This window comes from Lupinus angustifolius, chromosome LG08, assembly GCF_001865875.1.
Source record: "Lupinus angustifolius cultivar Tanjil chromosome LG08, LupAngTanjil_v1.0, whole genome shotgun sequence".
Taxonomy (NCBI): Eukaryota; Viridiplantae; Streptophyta; class Magnoliopsida; order Fabales; family Fabaceae; genus Lupinus; species Lupinus angustifolius.
The window spans coordinates 25,285,716-25,299,496 of NC_032016.1; the positions used below are offsets into that span (position 1 = coordinate 25,285,716).

Sequence of the window (13,781 nt, forward strand, 5' to 3'; positions counted from 1 at the left end):
GTGTAAAGATTTATACACATACATTTTCATTTATATGAGAATCTCAAAGACTACAGTGAATTGTGATCTCAATAGAAAAAAGTATACTTTTTTATAAATATGTAGTGTACTAAAATGGATTTACTAGCACATTTCTATTTTAAATAGATATAGATATGTAGTATATACTAAATAACAAATGATTGATATTTAAATTTTCAATATATTATTTTGAAAGAGAAATGTAATGAACCTCTTTAATACCGGCACATATTGATGGAATAGGAAGTTGAGACCCAACGGTTTTATCCATAAACATAGAATATTTGTATGAGGTTTAAAAATATGAAATGTTCCCTTAGTTATAACTTATATCCTCCTCTTTAGTCTATTTTGCATAAGGAAGTCAAATTTGTAGGTACATACTTCCTTTCTGTATATATACACATTTGAACATGTCTCTTTTGATTACTCAAGCTTCATGTTTCATGTTTCATGTTTCAATTCAATAGCATAGCTTCCATTTCTCTCTTCCTGGCAGCATGTTTTAGTTTCTCCAATGCAACAAGTCCAACTTGTCTTACTCTTTCTCTTGACAACCCAATCCTGCACAAATAACACAATAAAAGTCATAAACAGAAAGTGCTATAAAGAAACATTCAACACAATTCAACCAAGGTTTTGATTGGCACAACATGTATTTAAACATTTCCCGAAACAATGAGGTAGGTGATGTGAGACTTACTTTCCAACACATCTCACTAACAACTAGCAAGTGTTAAGTGAATATGAAATTGACAAGAAAACTATAAAACTCCATCAAATGCAGTAACATGTTCAGAGCAGTGAGTGAGTAACATAATTGCAAAGTTTTAATTGAGTAGAAATGATGGTTGAACTTACCGTTTACTTATGTCCTCCCATGTAAGACATTCTTTATCCAATCCGTAATAAAATCGAATGATTTCCCGTTCTCGTTCCACAAGGGTCACATTAATGAGTTTGTTCACTTCATCCTGTCAATATTTTGCAATGGAATTAAACTCTATGGATGCTTAGAGCATAAATACTGCATTAAGAAAATCATGAAACAAGATGAAAAACAGAAGAGCTAGTATTTTGCAGGATTACATTTACCATGCTCATATATTGTCCTAGTCTTTCCACATTGTCTAGTGTGAAAATTATGAAGATATTTAGTAATTGCCCAATGCCATTAAATCAATTTACATATACTTAAAATGCGACCAACATACACAACATGTAAGGATAACAGGCATTCAAACAATATCCTCTGTTGACATAAAGTCAGGTTTCATTCAGAATGTTTACTAAATACCTTTAGTGCCCACTCATCTACTCCATTCCACGGGATATTCTCATGGCGGCTATCTGCAATGTACTGTGTGTCGAAAGAGAAAATGTATGAGTCGGTTAATATTATTTTGGAGGAAAAAAAGAAAACAATAGGCAAAGAAGAAAGAAGATCCAAAGATCTTTCTTGATGGACTTGTATAAAAATTGTATAAACACTTACACTATGATGAGTTTCTCCCGGAAGACCATTCAGAGAGGGGAATGCTTCCCTATCAAGTGAGATAACTTTATTGATTGCCTGCAAATATGTGCATATACACCTTGAACAATGGAATTATAGGATATTGCATTACAATGAAAGGACCCTGTAACTCTCAATGGTTTTGTTACCTCGGTAGCATTTTTAACTTTCTTTTGAGACATATTAAGGCTTTTCGCAATCCTCTGCAAAACATGGCAATAGTTTAGTCAGTTCAAATGATACTCCTGAGTTCTGAAATATTTGATAGAGAATGGTATTGCATTCTTTGTATACGTTTCGCTAACTTACCTCAATAGTTGGAGTAATGCCTTTCTCTTCTAGTCTTAACTTTGCATTGCGGATCAAAGATAACCTCTCATGCAAATGAGTAGGCAATCTTAATGTTCTTGAATTCTCAACTAAAGCTCTTGAAACACCCTGTCAGCAAAGAAAACATGATTCATGCTGGCTTTCGACAAATTTCAGTTTTAAAATACCCTTTGTCCTGATTTCTAAGAACACAATTATATAGGATTCCAAAGCCGAATGACAATGGGAAGGGAAGATTGATGTAGTTGATGCATTCTCTATATATAAGTTTTTAATGTGAAGAAAATCAATGGTATATAATGCGCCTTATAGAAAGCATGTCAGGAAAATCTCATAAATGCGCAAGCCTCACCTGACGTATCCACCAATAAACATAAGTTGAAATCTTGAACCCTTTAGAAGAATCAAATTTCTCAATCCCACGAAGTAGTCCAATCAAACCACCCTGCAGAGAAACTACATTGAGTCTTTCACAACAGAGGCTGCAAAAAATAAAAATAATATGAAGTTAAAACAGAAACATCTATATAATTCACCTGAACAAGGTCAGCCATTTCAGCACCCAGGTTATCATATCTTTGAGCAATAGACATGACTAAGCGAACATTGCTCATAGTCAACCTTTCTCTAGCCAAAGAGCACTCTATCATTCTTGCTCGTAGTTCAGCACAAGAAATCTTCAGTGAAGTTGCAATTTGATCATCCGAGGGTTCACATCCTAGTCTTTCCTTCAGTCTGAAACCACATATGGTTCAATGTAAAAGTAGAAACAAAGGACGTAAAGTTACAAAATTATTTGGTGGAATTTCCTCGGAGGTGATATAAGGGACGTAAAGTTACAAAACAAAGGATGTAAAAGTAGAAACAAAGGCCATATATCAAACCTCTTCAGTCTGTTATGACTTCATAAGAACTGATATATCAATATTTATATCCCATATATTCATCCTAATACAATTCAATTCTCTTATAACATCTTTACAAAATAGCAACATTGTTTCTGTCTCTACCACCAGCAAAATGTTGTCGAGAGCTAACTACCGACATGAAGAAAATGTTTGAATTTAACTAGTTAAATAAGGTGAAAGAAATTGAAATTAGCTGTCTGTGTTTCAACAGTAAAAAAAGTGCACATTGTTAAGCAAAAAAGTTATATACCTATATAATACATAAACTGATCACGAAAACTAAGCCTCTGGCATCAACTTAGAGTTTTAAACAGTAAGTTTATAAGAGAAAAATGAAACTTTAAAAGTTAGAGCTAACAGAAGAAGTTGCAAAAAGACAAAAGCAAACTTTCTCTTCAAACAAACTAGAACACGCCATCTTTACAAACCATTACTAGTTACTCTCATTCCACCCAATTCAGATTGTAGGATTAAAATAACAATAGTGATCACTCAGGTTTAAAAATTAAACAACAAGCCATACTTTTAATGGATCTATAGATTCTTCAACTTGCTGCAAGGTTTCGAGCATAGTCATTTGATATGTGGTTCTCTTTTATATGGGTGCGGGTACGTAGTACGCGGTACGTTACCCTTGTCAAATACCGTCACACCAGGGGCATATTCAATAGGGTTTCTATATGAGAAATACCCATGGATTAATTTCTTTCTTGTTTGTTGTACCTCCTTCATGTAAGTGAGTGTATATTACCAATAATTCTTGTTTTCTTTTACTAAACTATAGGTAAAAGTCCGGTTCATTTCTTTAAGGGAACCAGTTCGCAAAAGAACCACAAATTGGTAATAGAGAACCAATTTGCTGTTCTCTACTAAAATTAGATAACTGTGTTTCAATTTAGAGTAAGAAACCACAAACATTTACAATTGCACTATAATGCAAGCTAACAGGCAAACTATAAAATGAACAGATTCTTTATCATTTTAGCACATCATAGGATTAACATTAATATGCAAATACCTGCATTTGTGTTCATCTAAGGAAAGCCCAACTTTTATTTTTTGGGATAGGTTCACAACTTCTGCATGAGAGAGCAATTCCTCACTCAGTACTCCTTTCACATAGCCCTTCAACCGGTTTTGAAGCAGTTCTGGACTGATTATGGACCTCAACTGCATACCAGGAGTCTTCCTCTTAGTGCTCATTCTTCTTTGCCTAGCAGATACACCAGAGCAAGTCACCGTATCTTTCCTACGGCTTTTTTCTCTTTTCGACTTCTTACGTAACACTCCCCTTTGAAATGAAAGGTTCCATTGCTTTTCAAGCATTGATTTCTGCAGCAAAAGAAGTGCATCCATAGAATTATCCATGTCAGAACCTTCCACCTCTAAGACATCACAATTATCATATCCCTCAAACCATTGATCTGCAATAGTGGGGGCAGCATCAACATGTTCCTTAAGAGCCTTGATGGACTGAATCTCCTTTTCCTTATTGCATGATGGAAAAGTTGGAGTATAATTTGATGACTTCTTGGAAATTATAACATATTTTGTAGGTGCAATCTGATAGTGTGTGAATCCAAAATCACTTCCATAGAAAAGCTTTTCTGTAATATCTGAATAATGGTAAGATGAACTCAAGAGCCTCTTTCCTCCACTAAGTCCAATAACTGCAGCAGTAGCCATTGTATCCCTTCTTATCCACTATGTATAATTATCATCAAACTTTCCTATTATATCAATACTTCTTAACCTTCTCCACTGTATTCACAAACTTCACAAGATGTTGCTAACCATCTGATAAACCAAACTATGGCCAAATTATTAGTAATAATTTAATAGCAATGAAGTATTCATAATTTCCTCTATATAAAGGATTAATCACCAATATGACAACTTTTTTCTTAGAATATATTTTCATGAAAATAGAATACAAAAAACCTGCAGCAAATAAAACTAGAAGCATACAAATAAAAACAACACAAAAATTGGGTTTCAGGAAAAGTGAATTTTTTTAATGGAAATATATATAAAAGCTGCAAATTGCAAAGATAGAACATGGTTGGTGGTGTGTTTATGTGTACCTGAAGAAAAATTGCAATTTGGAGAATGAAAGTATTATTATTTAACTAATTTAGAAATATTGAATGAGGTGGAGTTGCAGAGTGAAAGGCTTCACTTACAAAACTGTTGGTGTGGAAGGACACACGTTAAGGTTGTAGCAGTGTTAGATTTTGTATTTATTATTTTCTGCATTTATTTAATATTATTTATATAGAGTATAGAGTATAGAAAGTTAAAATGGTTGAAAGAAAATAGAAATAAGAAAGATGAGAAGATAAAGATATGGAAGAGAGAGACATGATTGGTTGGAAGAGATATAGACATGATTGGTTGGAACAGATATTGAGACCAGTTTTGAGTGGTCGGTCTATGTCTATCTTTCATTCTCATCAGTAAATAATAAGTGCTTTCTTCATTATTCTTTGTATGCATTCTTAACATTGGTTTAGGTCGGTCATTGCATATACTATTGATTATAATTGATCAGAAAAATAGTTAATTATTAATTTTTTAATTGAAATAAATTTTTTCAACCAATCACAAGTTAGTAGTACATGTAATGATATAACTTGTTGGACAATAGATATGTTCGGATATTCTACTGATTTGTGCACACTGTGCTTTATAAAAAAACACAATTAAGTGACTTAAAAAATAAGTTATTTATTTCAGTTCCAAATATAGGGCCTTATTTTCCTTTGACCAGAAACCTCACCCACATAGTGGCCCAAGAGATTTAGCAATGGTCGAGCATTTTGTGGCAGTAACTAGGCTTTCATATTAATATATGGAACTGGTCTAAGATACCAAATTTTTTAGCTGATATTTATTTTGGTCTAACTGGTTCTGGATTTTGAGACTTTGCTTTTGCTTGAGATGTTTTTGCCTCTGATTGTGTTCAAGAAGAATGAAGGTAGATTGAATAGGTTTGGGGTGAGAGAAGTGAAAAATAACTGAAATTATTTACCTTTTTGTTTAAATACAATTCAATAAAATAGTTTAGATACACAATGCAAACATGTTCCTTCGTAAAAAAAAGTGAATACTCATATTAGTAAACCCCTAAATATGTAGTTAGATTAAGTATGAGGTTCAAGAAAGTCCATAATCACTATATCAAAGGTTCTATAGCAAATATTTTATTGATAGAGACAAAACATAGTGGGATGAATATTTGCAAAGTGATGTGTTTTTATATATATAAAAGATGAATTTGGAAAGTAACATTACACTATTGTAATATTTGATTATAGGCTCAAGCATGTCCATATGAAAATTGATTTTTTTCAGATAGCTTTGAATTGCTTTTGTCAAAACTGGTTGGTTATGGTAGAAATTCATATTCATAGGAATTAAGTTGGACATTTAACTATTATAACAAGGTATTGGTCTAATAGTGTAAGGTCTTATTAGAAACTTATAATGACTAAAATGTAAGAGTTCAATTCCTATGAGCGATATTTGTTAGGAGAGACAACTACACACCCTGAAAGGGCTTAATTCTTTGCCGAAAAGGGTGAGGGGTAAAATCCAATCAACTCATCCCAAACAAAAAACCAAGTGTCGTGCACATGCACAAAACTCCAATGACACAAAAAACAAAACAAAACAAAATAATGGATGTATGAAGTAAAACAATGTCTAACCACAAGCTTCTCTTATCCAAAATCCAAATTTGTGTGACTATAGTTTAATATATTTCTAATAAAACACATTGAGCTAGCTTACACAATTAACAATTCATGATCACAATTCACAATCATATTCCCCAAGCATGAATGACACATGTGACAAATTGGTGATCTTCCTAGCAAAAAGAGATGGCATAGACAAGCTTGTGAAGACTTTTCAATATGTTTCAAAGCTTGTACACTGGCATGTTGAAACAACACAACCTGACATAGCAAAGAGATTCAAACACTGGGAAGTTGCTTCAGGACTTAGCAGGAAAGCCTTCAGAACTGGTAGGTTTCTCACTGGATTCAATGCTCTCAGAAGAAATCCAGGTTCTACCAATACTCTAAGGTTACTAGCAGTTCTTTCTAATGCAGGAGAAATGGTATATTTCTTCTTTGACCATTTTCTTTGGTTGTCAAGGATTGGCACAATAGATGCAAACTTAGCTAAGAAAATGAGTTTCATATCTGCATTTGGTGAATCTGTGGGGTATGTTTTCTTCATAATAGCTGATATTATTATGTTGAAAGAAGGAATAAAGGTAGAGAGGAAGTTGAGAATGTCCAAGGAAGAATCAAAATCAAAGGAGGAAATAGAGAAAAGGGTTGAAAAGATTAAAGGTGATAGAATAATGAGGCTAATGGCAGTGGCAGCTAATGTTGCAGATTTGATTATAGGATTGGCAGAGATTGAGCCAAATCCTTTTTGCAATCACACTGTGACTCTTGGCATTAGTGGCTTGGTTTCTGCTTGGGCTGGTTGGTATAGAAATTGGCCATCTTAAACAATATTTTGAACACCATAATGTAATTCTCTATGCCTATATTCTCTCAACATTGAACATCCTGACATATCGGTGTCAGACACGTATATGACATGAATATGTTTAGATTTGTAAAGAATATGTACCTATAGAGTATCTAAGAACATATGTATCTAATTTGTTTTCAACAAAAAATAGGATAAGATATGATACATTTTATCAATTTTATGAATTATTGTACTGTATTTTCTAGTTTTGGTAGAATTTTAGAGGAAAATGATTTATAATTTTCACTAAATTTTCTAATTTAGATCTTTTGATTTACACTTATAATTTTATCATATTTTATGTATTTTTTACTATTTTATACTTATATTTCTAAACGTATCATATCCTAAAGAAAATGTGTGTTGATATATCGGATACCGACACATGTGTTCATATCCGTTCATAGCTTATATTCATTAATATCCAATTTCCTTGCTTGTTATAAGCTTTGTGTTTATGCTTTTTCTTTATCGATTTCAAATTAAATATAAAGCGTATGTGTACATTGTTTCTCAATAGAATGAAACAAAAAAAAATTTAGCTTCAAGTTTTGTACAAACCCGTAGAACATAAAAAAATATGATATTCTGATATCTTTATCTTAAAAGAAGATGTTATACATAATTGAAGTACAAATAATATTGTTGAGTTAATAAAATGCAAAGGAAAGCATATACATTGATCACAATAAGCAGTGGTGACCCAAAACCTATTTGTAATTAGTCGATAGGTTCCATCCTAGAACGTTCATCATAATTTTTTATCTTATCATTTTTGCTATTGGTTAAGAGAGTGAGAATAGGATTTTGAAATGTCAATAACTCTTAAGGTTATTAAATAAAAAAACCTAGAGTTATTATATTTGTCTCGTGTTTGTATAAGTATAAGGCATACTGAATTCTCAAGGTCAAAAGTTCGATGGTTAGAAGTGATATTTGGTGGAAGAGACAACCACGAATCACAAATATCAAAAAAAATTAATTCCTTACTCAAAAATGTAACGAAATATATTTAGTAGTAACAAAAAATCATTATTTCTTCCTATTCTCCATAATCAAAATAAATGGAAATTATATGTCCTATTTATTATTCGCGCTCCAATTAAAAAGTGATACTCAATTAAAAATAAAAATGAATATTTTTTATATTATTTAGTGAAATTTACTTAACTAAAATCATAAAGATATAATTTTTTTGGGATAAATAATACTTATTAAAAGGATACATGTAATTCAATTAAAAAATCATTGTCAACCATGTCAAAAGTGATCATCAAAATAATAAATAATGCATCTTTTATTATTTAAACCAATATAATCTCCGTCAATGGAAATTACCAATTTAAAGATGGAAATGGAGAATGATTTTATTATAGATAATAATATATTGAATAGGATGAAGAATCATTCCATTATTGAATATGAAGTGGTTGAATTGGGTGTAAATTAAAAAGTGTATTAACATTGATTCTAAAAATCGGATATTTAATTTAATTAATATCATTAAAGAAAACATATCTAAAAAAACATAAACTTTATTAACCTTGGACAATACAAAGAAACGTAGGTATCGGGTTTGACTGTGTAGAAAGCAGTGTGTTTTGTTTCCTTGTTCTTTTTGTTGTTGTTGGAGATGGAAGAAATGAAGCAATCGCGTTATGTAAAGCTGACTAAGGATCAAGATCATTCTCCTCATGAAGATATCACTCCTGGTGAACTCAATCAACCCATCCACATTCCTCAGGTTAACTAACCCCTTTTCTAATTCACTGTAATCTATTTACCCCCACATATTTTGTAATTGATAATTACCATTGACTTTTCAGAAAAAGTAATACAAATGAGTGGTGGATGATACAGTCTATGTGTATAAATCTTTACACCGACAATGTATAGATTTTACAGCGAGTTTCAATGGCTGAGTACCTAAACATTTGCTTATGGTTTTTTATACTTTGCAGTTGGCTGTTCGCAAGTGTTCTGAATGCAGTCAGCCGCTGCCGGAAGACTATGCGCCTCCTGCAGATGAACCGTGGACGACTGGGATCTTTGGATGTGCTGAAGATAGGGAAAGTTGTAAGTTAATGCATGACCAAGCTTTCAAGTTTTACTAGAATCAGGGTGGTAATTCTTATCTGTTTTAGATTAGTCAACTCAGATTTAGGGTTAACAGTCACCTGTTAATAGCTTATACTATTTAATTATGAAATCGTTCAGTCCATATAGCCGACCCTACTTAATTGGATTAAGGCTTGGTTGTTGTTGTAATTGTTTGCAGTTTGATATGATTAACTCAGCCTATTATAAGGCTAGAATGCAGAATGCATGAAGTCATTAAATACTACTAACTTGTTGGCAGAGTGAGCATAGTATCACTTTATTTTCTTTGGGCATGTTCACTTTATGTTTTTGGAAATTTGCACTTTGCACTGATCCAGCGACATTAGAGACTTTAATAGAAAATGATTTTCTTTTATATTCTTTCTGCATTCATTGCAGGCTTGACAGGACTGTTTTGCCCTTGTGTATTATTTGGGCGTAACGTAGAAAGTTTGGACGAAGTCACTCCTTGGAATACGCCATGCATTTGTCATGCTATTTTTGTTGAAGGTGGCATTTCTCTGGCAATAGCCAATGTAGCCGCTTCTTTCATCTTTCCTGGTATTAACCCAGGGACGTCATTTCTCATCACCGAGGGCTTATTTTTTACATGGTGGATGTGTGGCATTTACACTGGTCAAGTTCGGCAAAACTTACAGAAGAAATATCACCTGAAGGTACATACATGTGTTGAAAATCTTTTTCACCTGGACAAGTAGACAACTTTAAAAATTGTGTCTACAGGAGCCTGTTATATTACCCTTTGAGGAAATATATGTGATAATAACATTTTTTTATGAAAGTGGAAACTATACAAGTATACATGCATATTTGAACTACTTAATTGATGATCTATAATCCAAATAACTTCTGACTATAAAATGTAAGAAACTTGGCTAATGCTATCATTATGTCCCATGTCATCTTAACTCATATATGGTGTCATACTTTCTTGTTTTCTCACAATGGTCTTTAACTTAAGAGACACCATATCATAATTTACATCAATTTCTGAGAACAAGACCATCTATTCTATGCTAGAGGTTTTCTTTCACTCTTTTGTTTGTGTCCAGACTCCGACATGGGTGAAGAACCTGCCTAATGTCTGTATTTGGCATAGTGAAAAATTTCATGTAGTAGTCAAATATCTTTTCTCTGATTTTTGTACACAAACCTTGTTTTTAATTTTCTTACTTGTTTATATGATTGCAGAATTCACCTTGTGACTCATGTTGTGTACACTGCTGCTTGCACTGGTGTGCCTTGTGTCAAGAGCACAGGGAGATGAAAGGAAGGCTCTCAGACAATGCTTTCTCACAAATGACTGTCTTAAACCCTCCGCCGGTTCAAGAGATGAAGGATAATCCCGAAACATCATCATCTTCAGCTAACAACAAAGAGCACATTGCCTTGGAAATGCAGGCTATATAGTGCATACCTTCGCTTTCTTCGGAATTTTTTATAGAGAAATTTTCTTAAACCTTTTGTTTACTATTGCATTAGGCATATGGGTCACATAGACACAGAACTCATGGCTGCTTTAGGGAGCCAAATCATACCGAATCCTTATTTGTTAATTTGTTTTGCGGCTTCAAACCTTGTCATTGCCTATACCTTTCTGCTAATGCTCCATGTTCTATGTTCTTATAGGGCAGTGATGATCAAGAAAAATGGCATTATTATTATGAAATAAATATATAATTCAAGTTTTCATGCATATTTGGTGGAAATTGTTAAGTAGGTATCCTAAGTGGGGAGAAATTGGGCTAAGACTCATTACCTCCGTCCATTACTTATTATTATGAGTTAAGAGAAAATACAAAATAAGTAATGAAGGATAGTGATGCATTCTGGACCATACATCATGCACTACCTAATAATTATCTAAGACACTTTATACCATATCAAAAAGAAAAAACAACAATGGTTTGTTCAAGTGATACATGTTTGATTTCCCTTAAACAAGGTTTCGGGTTCGAATATTATAGATGGAAAAAATAACTGTTGAAAAAGTTAGCTCTATATACATATGGATGTTCCCGGCTCAGACATGATTGCTTCATGTAAGAAACAAAAAAAACTATTAGAAGAACGGTCTTGACAATTCCACACTGTCAAATTTGCAATACCTGGATTACTTGTTACTCTGCTAAAATGATTGAGTTGATTAAACGTTATACATGATAAAAAAAAAACGTATAAACTTATATCTTATTTTATTTTTATAGGACTTATCCTGGCCAAGTTGATAGGAATGTTGACTAGACCCTCAAGAGATAAAGATGATTATCTTCTTGCGGCTGCAGAACATTTTAATATGCAACAACCAAATATTATTTCAATTTATCTCTTGCTTGGTCTCGGTTCGAGTATTATGGATGAAAAAAATATATGTTGGGAGAGTTAGGCTCCACATGCTTATGAATGTTCCTGGCTTGGACATCATTGTCTCTAATGTGATGATACATGTGAGAAACTAAACAAAATTTATCTCTTGCTTAGTAATTATCTATATCCATTACAATCCATTGTTTAATAGTCATATGGACTAGGAAATTCATATAGATTCCACTCTTGTTCTTCTGTTAATTCCCATGTTACCATCAAAGTCTAGTTGTTACAGAAAAGAGTCACACAGCGTTAACAAAGATATGGGTGATATATTCTATGGTGGCGATGATTGTGAAGAAATAAATGATGAGATGTATAAAGAAGAGGATGTGTTGGAGTGCATGAGAAAAGACACAAAACTCAAAGCCATTAAGACCAAATACAAGAAGAATAAAAGGCACGGATGCTTCTTTCACTTTTTTAGCATTTTCTTTGGTTGCATCAACTTTTGAGATTCTTTCAACCTACCCTTATTTTTTTTTCTCTTTCCAATTTGTTGTAGTTTTATTGTGATATTAGAGTAATTTGTTTCAATGACATTTTTGTGCTAGCATTCTTCCTCAAATAATCAACCTTCACTGTGATATTTTGAGGGTTCTTGACATCTTTTCTTATATATGTTGAAAGTGTTGAAGAAGGATTTAGAAGAATGGACAGTGACCGGGTTATTTTGTCCCTTCCCTCTGTTTCATGTCGAGGAGAGATTAAGACCCAAGTATTCACATTCATATTTGGTAATTTAACCAATTGAATTATGACTATATCTGCTGTTGTATGAACAATGTAATCTGTTCTAAATTATGTCGAAAGGTTATGCCTTGCACGTGCTTACTTGGTCATATCCTGTTATAGTCATCCTATCTCTTAACTAGGTTGGCCTTCCGGATATCATCGATAGTCATGTGGACTGGATCTTGCTTGCCCAGTTGTAGGTCTAGTTCATAGTGGTCGGCTGACGACTAATCCTATTCCTCTAATTTGTTGGTCCTAAAGATAATCTTTGATTAGTCCCTAATTTAATTTATAAAACTAAAAAATATACCTTTCAGTATGATAAACCAATGGATTGCTTGCACCATGATTCAGTGTTTTTAGCACCTCACTCATGCTCTCACTCTCTAACATGTAATTGACATTTGTTTATAAGTAAGAAAACATAATCCTTAACATGTGCTGCTTTGTACCTAATCATATTAACCATGTTGTATTTCCTAACTTTTCTGTCCTTTTTCCTCTAAAATAAGTTCACTTCCTCCACCAGGTGGCAACAACTCAAGTGTTTGTTAAATTTAAAACTGATATTCATAGGTTAAACCAGTAATACAGTGCCAAATATCAGAAGCAGAGATTTCTTGTGTTGATTAAAAGTAGAGGCTCACGTTTACTGATCAAGAATTATTTTTATCAGATTGATTAACACCATGTGCAGACACTATAGTGTAATACAAATAAGAAACTTTTCATTTCACTTTTTAGTGGTTATTACTATATAGAGATTATTATTTTATGATATTCTTTCTTTGTAACTTTCTCCTCCCCCGTTTCTTGGGAAACACATTGTTCCTTTCAAAAAACAACGGGGTTAATGATGGAAGTTTAAACTATAGGGTAAGAAATGTTTAGGTTCTGTTATATTAATCGAAATAAATGTTTATACATAAAGTTGGTAACTTTCTCTTTCTTTCTTGCAATTTCTAAATATATAAAGTTGATGTGATTCTTGTGACTTAAGGTACAAATATAGCTGATCTACCAATCATATTACTTTGATGCAACATATGAAATAGTTTAATTTAAAGTGAAGAGTAGTTATATAAATAATATCAACTATTATCTAGTAACAGATACTCTACTAATACTTTTGCATAAAAATGTACAGCATGTGGCAGGGTATAATTGGTTGAATAAAAAATGTCACAAAAGAAACCCAACAGCTCCAACATCAAACATTACAAAAAAAAAAA

General features: G+C 32.7%; 3 protein-coding genes across 4 annotated transcripts; 2 read left to right on the forward strand and 1 right to left on the reverse strand.

Moving 5' to 3' along the window:
• Positions 356 to 5,022, reverse strand: LOC109355588 (RNA polymerase sigma factor sigA-like). 2 transcript variants are annotated; one of them, XM_019598821.1, is made up of 10 exons: positions 4,959 to 5,022; positions 3,794 to 4,572; positions 2,404 to 2,602; positions 2,220 to 2,312; positions 1,847 to 1,975; positions 1,687 to 1,740; positions 1,517 to 1,594; positions 1,319 to 1,381; positions 883 to 995; positions 356 to 585 (listed from the first exon to the last, which is right to left on the reverse strand). In XM_019598821.1, exons 2-10 carry the CDS (start codon positions 4,459 to 4,461, stop codon positions 480 to 482), a joined length of 1,503 nt encoding a protein of 500 aa, XP_019454366.1. In that variant the 5' UTR covers positions 4,462 to 4,572; positions 4,959 to 5,022; the 3' UTR covers positions 356 to 479. The 2 variants fall into 2 exon arrangements, with proteins under 2 accessions (XP_019454366.1, XP_019454365.1); XM_019598820.1 differs by having other exon boundaries at positions 4,860 to 5,007.
• Positions 650 to 11,026, forward strand: LOC109355590 (cell number regulator 6-like). Its single transcript, XM_019598822.1, has 6 exons — positions 650 to 657; positions 5,580 to 5,584; positions 8,960 to 9,070; positions 9,288 to 9,402; positions 9,826 to 10,103; positions 10,639 to 11,026. The coding sequence occupies exons 2-6, from the start codon at positions 5,582 to 5,584 to the stop codon at positions 10,855 to 10,857; spliced, it is 726 nt and encodes a 241-aa protein (XP_019454367.1). The 5' UTR covers positions 650 to 657; positions 5,580 to 5,581; the 3' UTR covers positions 10,858 to 11,026.
• LOC109355591 (peroxisomal membrane protein 11B-like) lies at positions 6,451 to 7,313 on the forward strand. Its single transcript, XM_019598823.1, has 2 exons — positions 6,451 to 6,543; positions 6,574 to 7,313. The coding sequence occupies exon 2, from the start codon at positions 6,614 to 6,616 to the stop codon at positions 7,298 to 7,300; it is 687 nt and encodes a 228-aa protein (XP_019454368.1). The 5' UTR covers positions 6,451 to 6,543; positions 6,574 to 6,613; the 3' UTR covers positions 7,301 to 7,313.

Coding starts and splice junctions, on each gene's coding strand:
- LOC109355588 (XM_019598821.1), bottom strand. CDS start 4,461: ATGGCTACTGCTGCAGTTATTGGACTTAGTGGAGGAAAGAGGCTCTTG. Junction 1,741..1,846: donor GCATTACTCCAACTATTGAG/GTAAGTTAGCGA, acceptor CATGTTTTGCAG/AGGATTGCGAAAAGCCTTAA. Junction 1,382..1,516: donor CGGGAGAAACTCATCATAGT/GTAAGTGTTTAT, acceptor TTCGACACACAG/TACATTGCAGATAGCCGCCA.
- LOC109355590 (XM_019598822.1), top strand. Junction 9,071..9,287: donor AACCCATCCACATTCCTCAG/GTTAACTAACCC, acceptor TATACTTTGCAG/TTGGCTGTTCGCAAGTGTTC. Junction 9,403..9,825: donor TGCTGAAGATAGGGAAAGTT/GTAAGTTAATGC, acceptor CATTCATTGCAG/GCTTGACAGGACTGTTTTGC.
- LOC109355591 (XM_019598823.1), top strand. CDS start 6,614: ATGAATGACACATGTGACAAATTGGTGATCTTCCTAGCAAAAAGAGAT.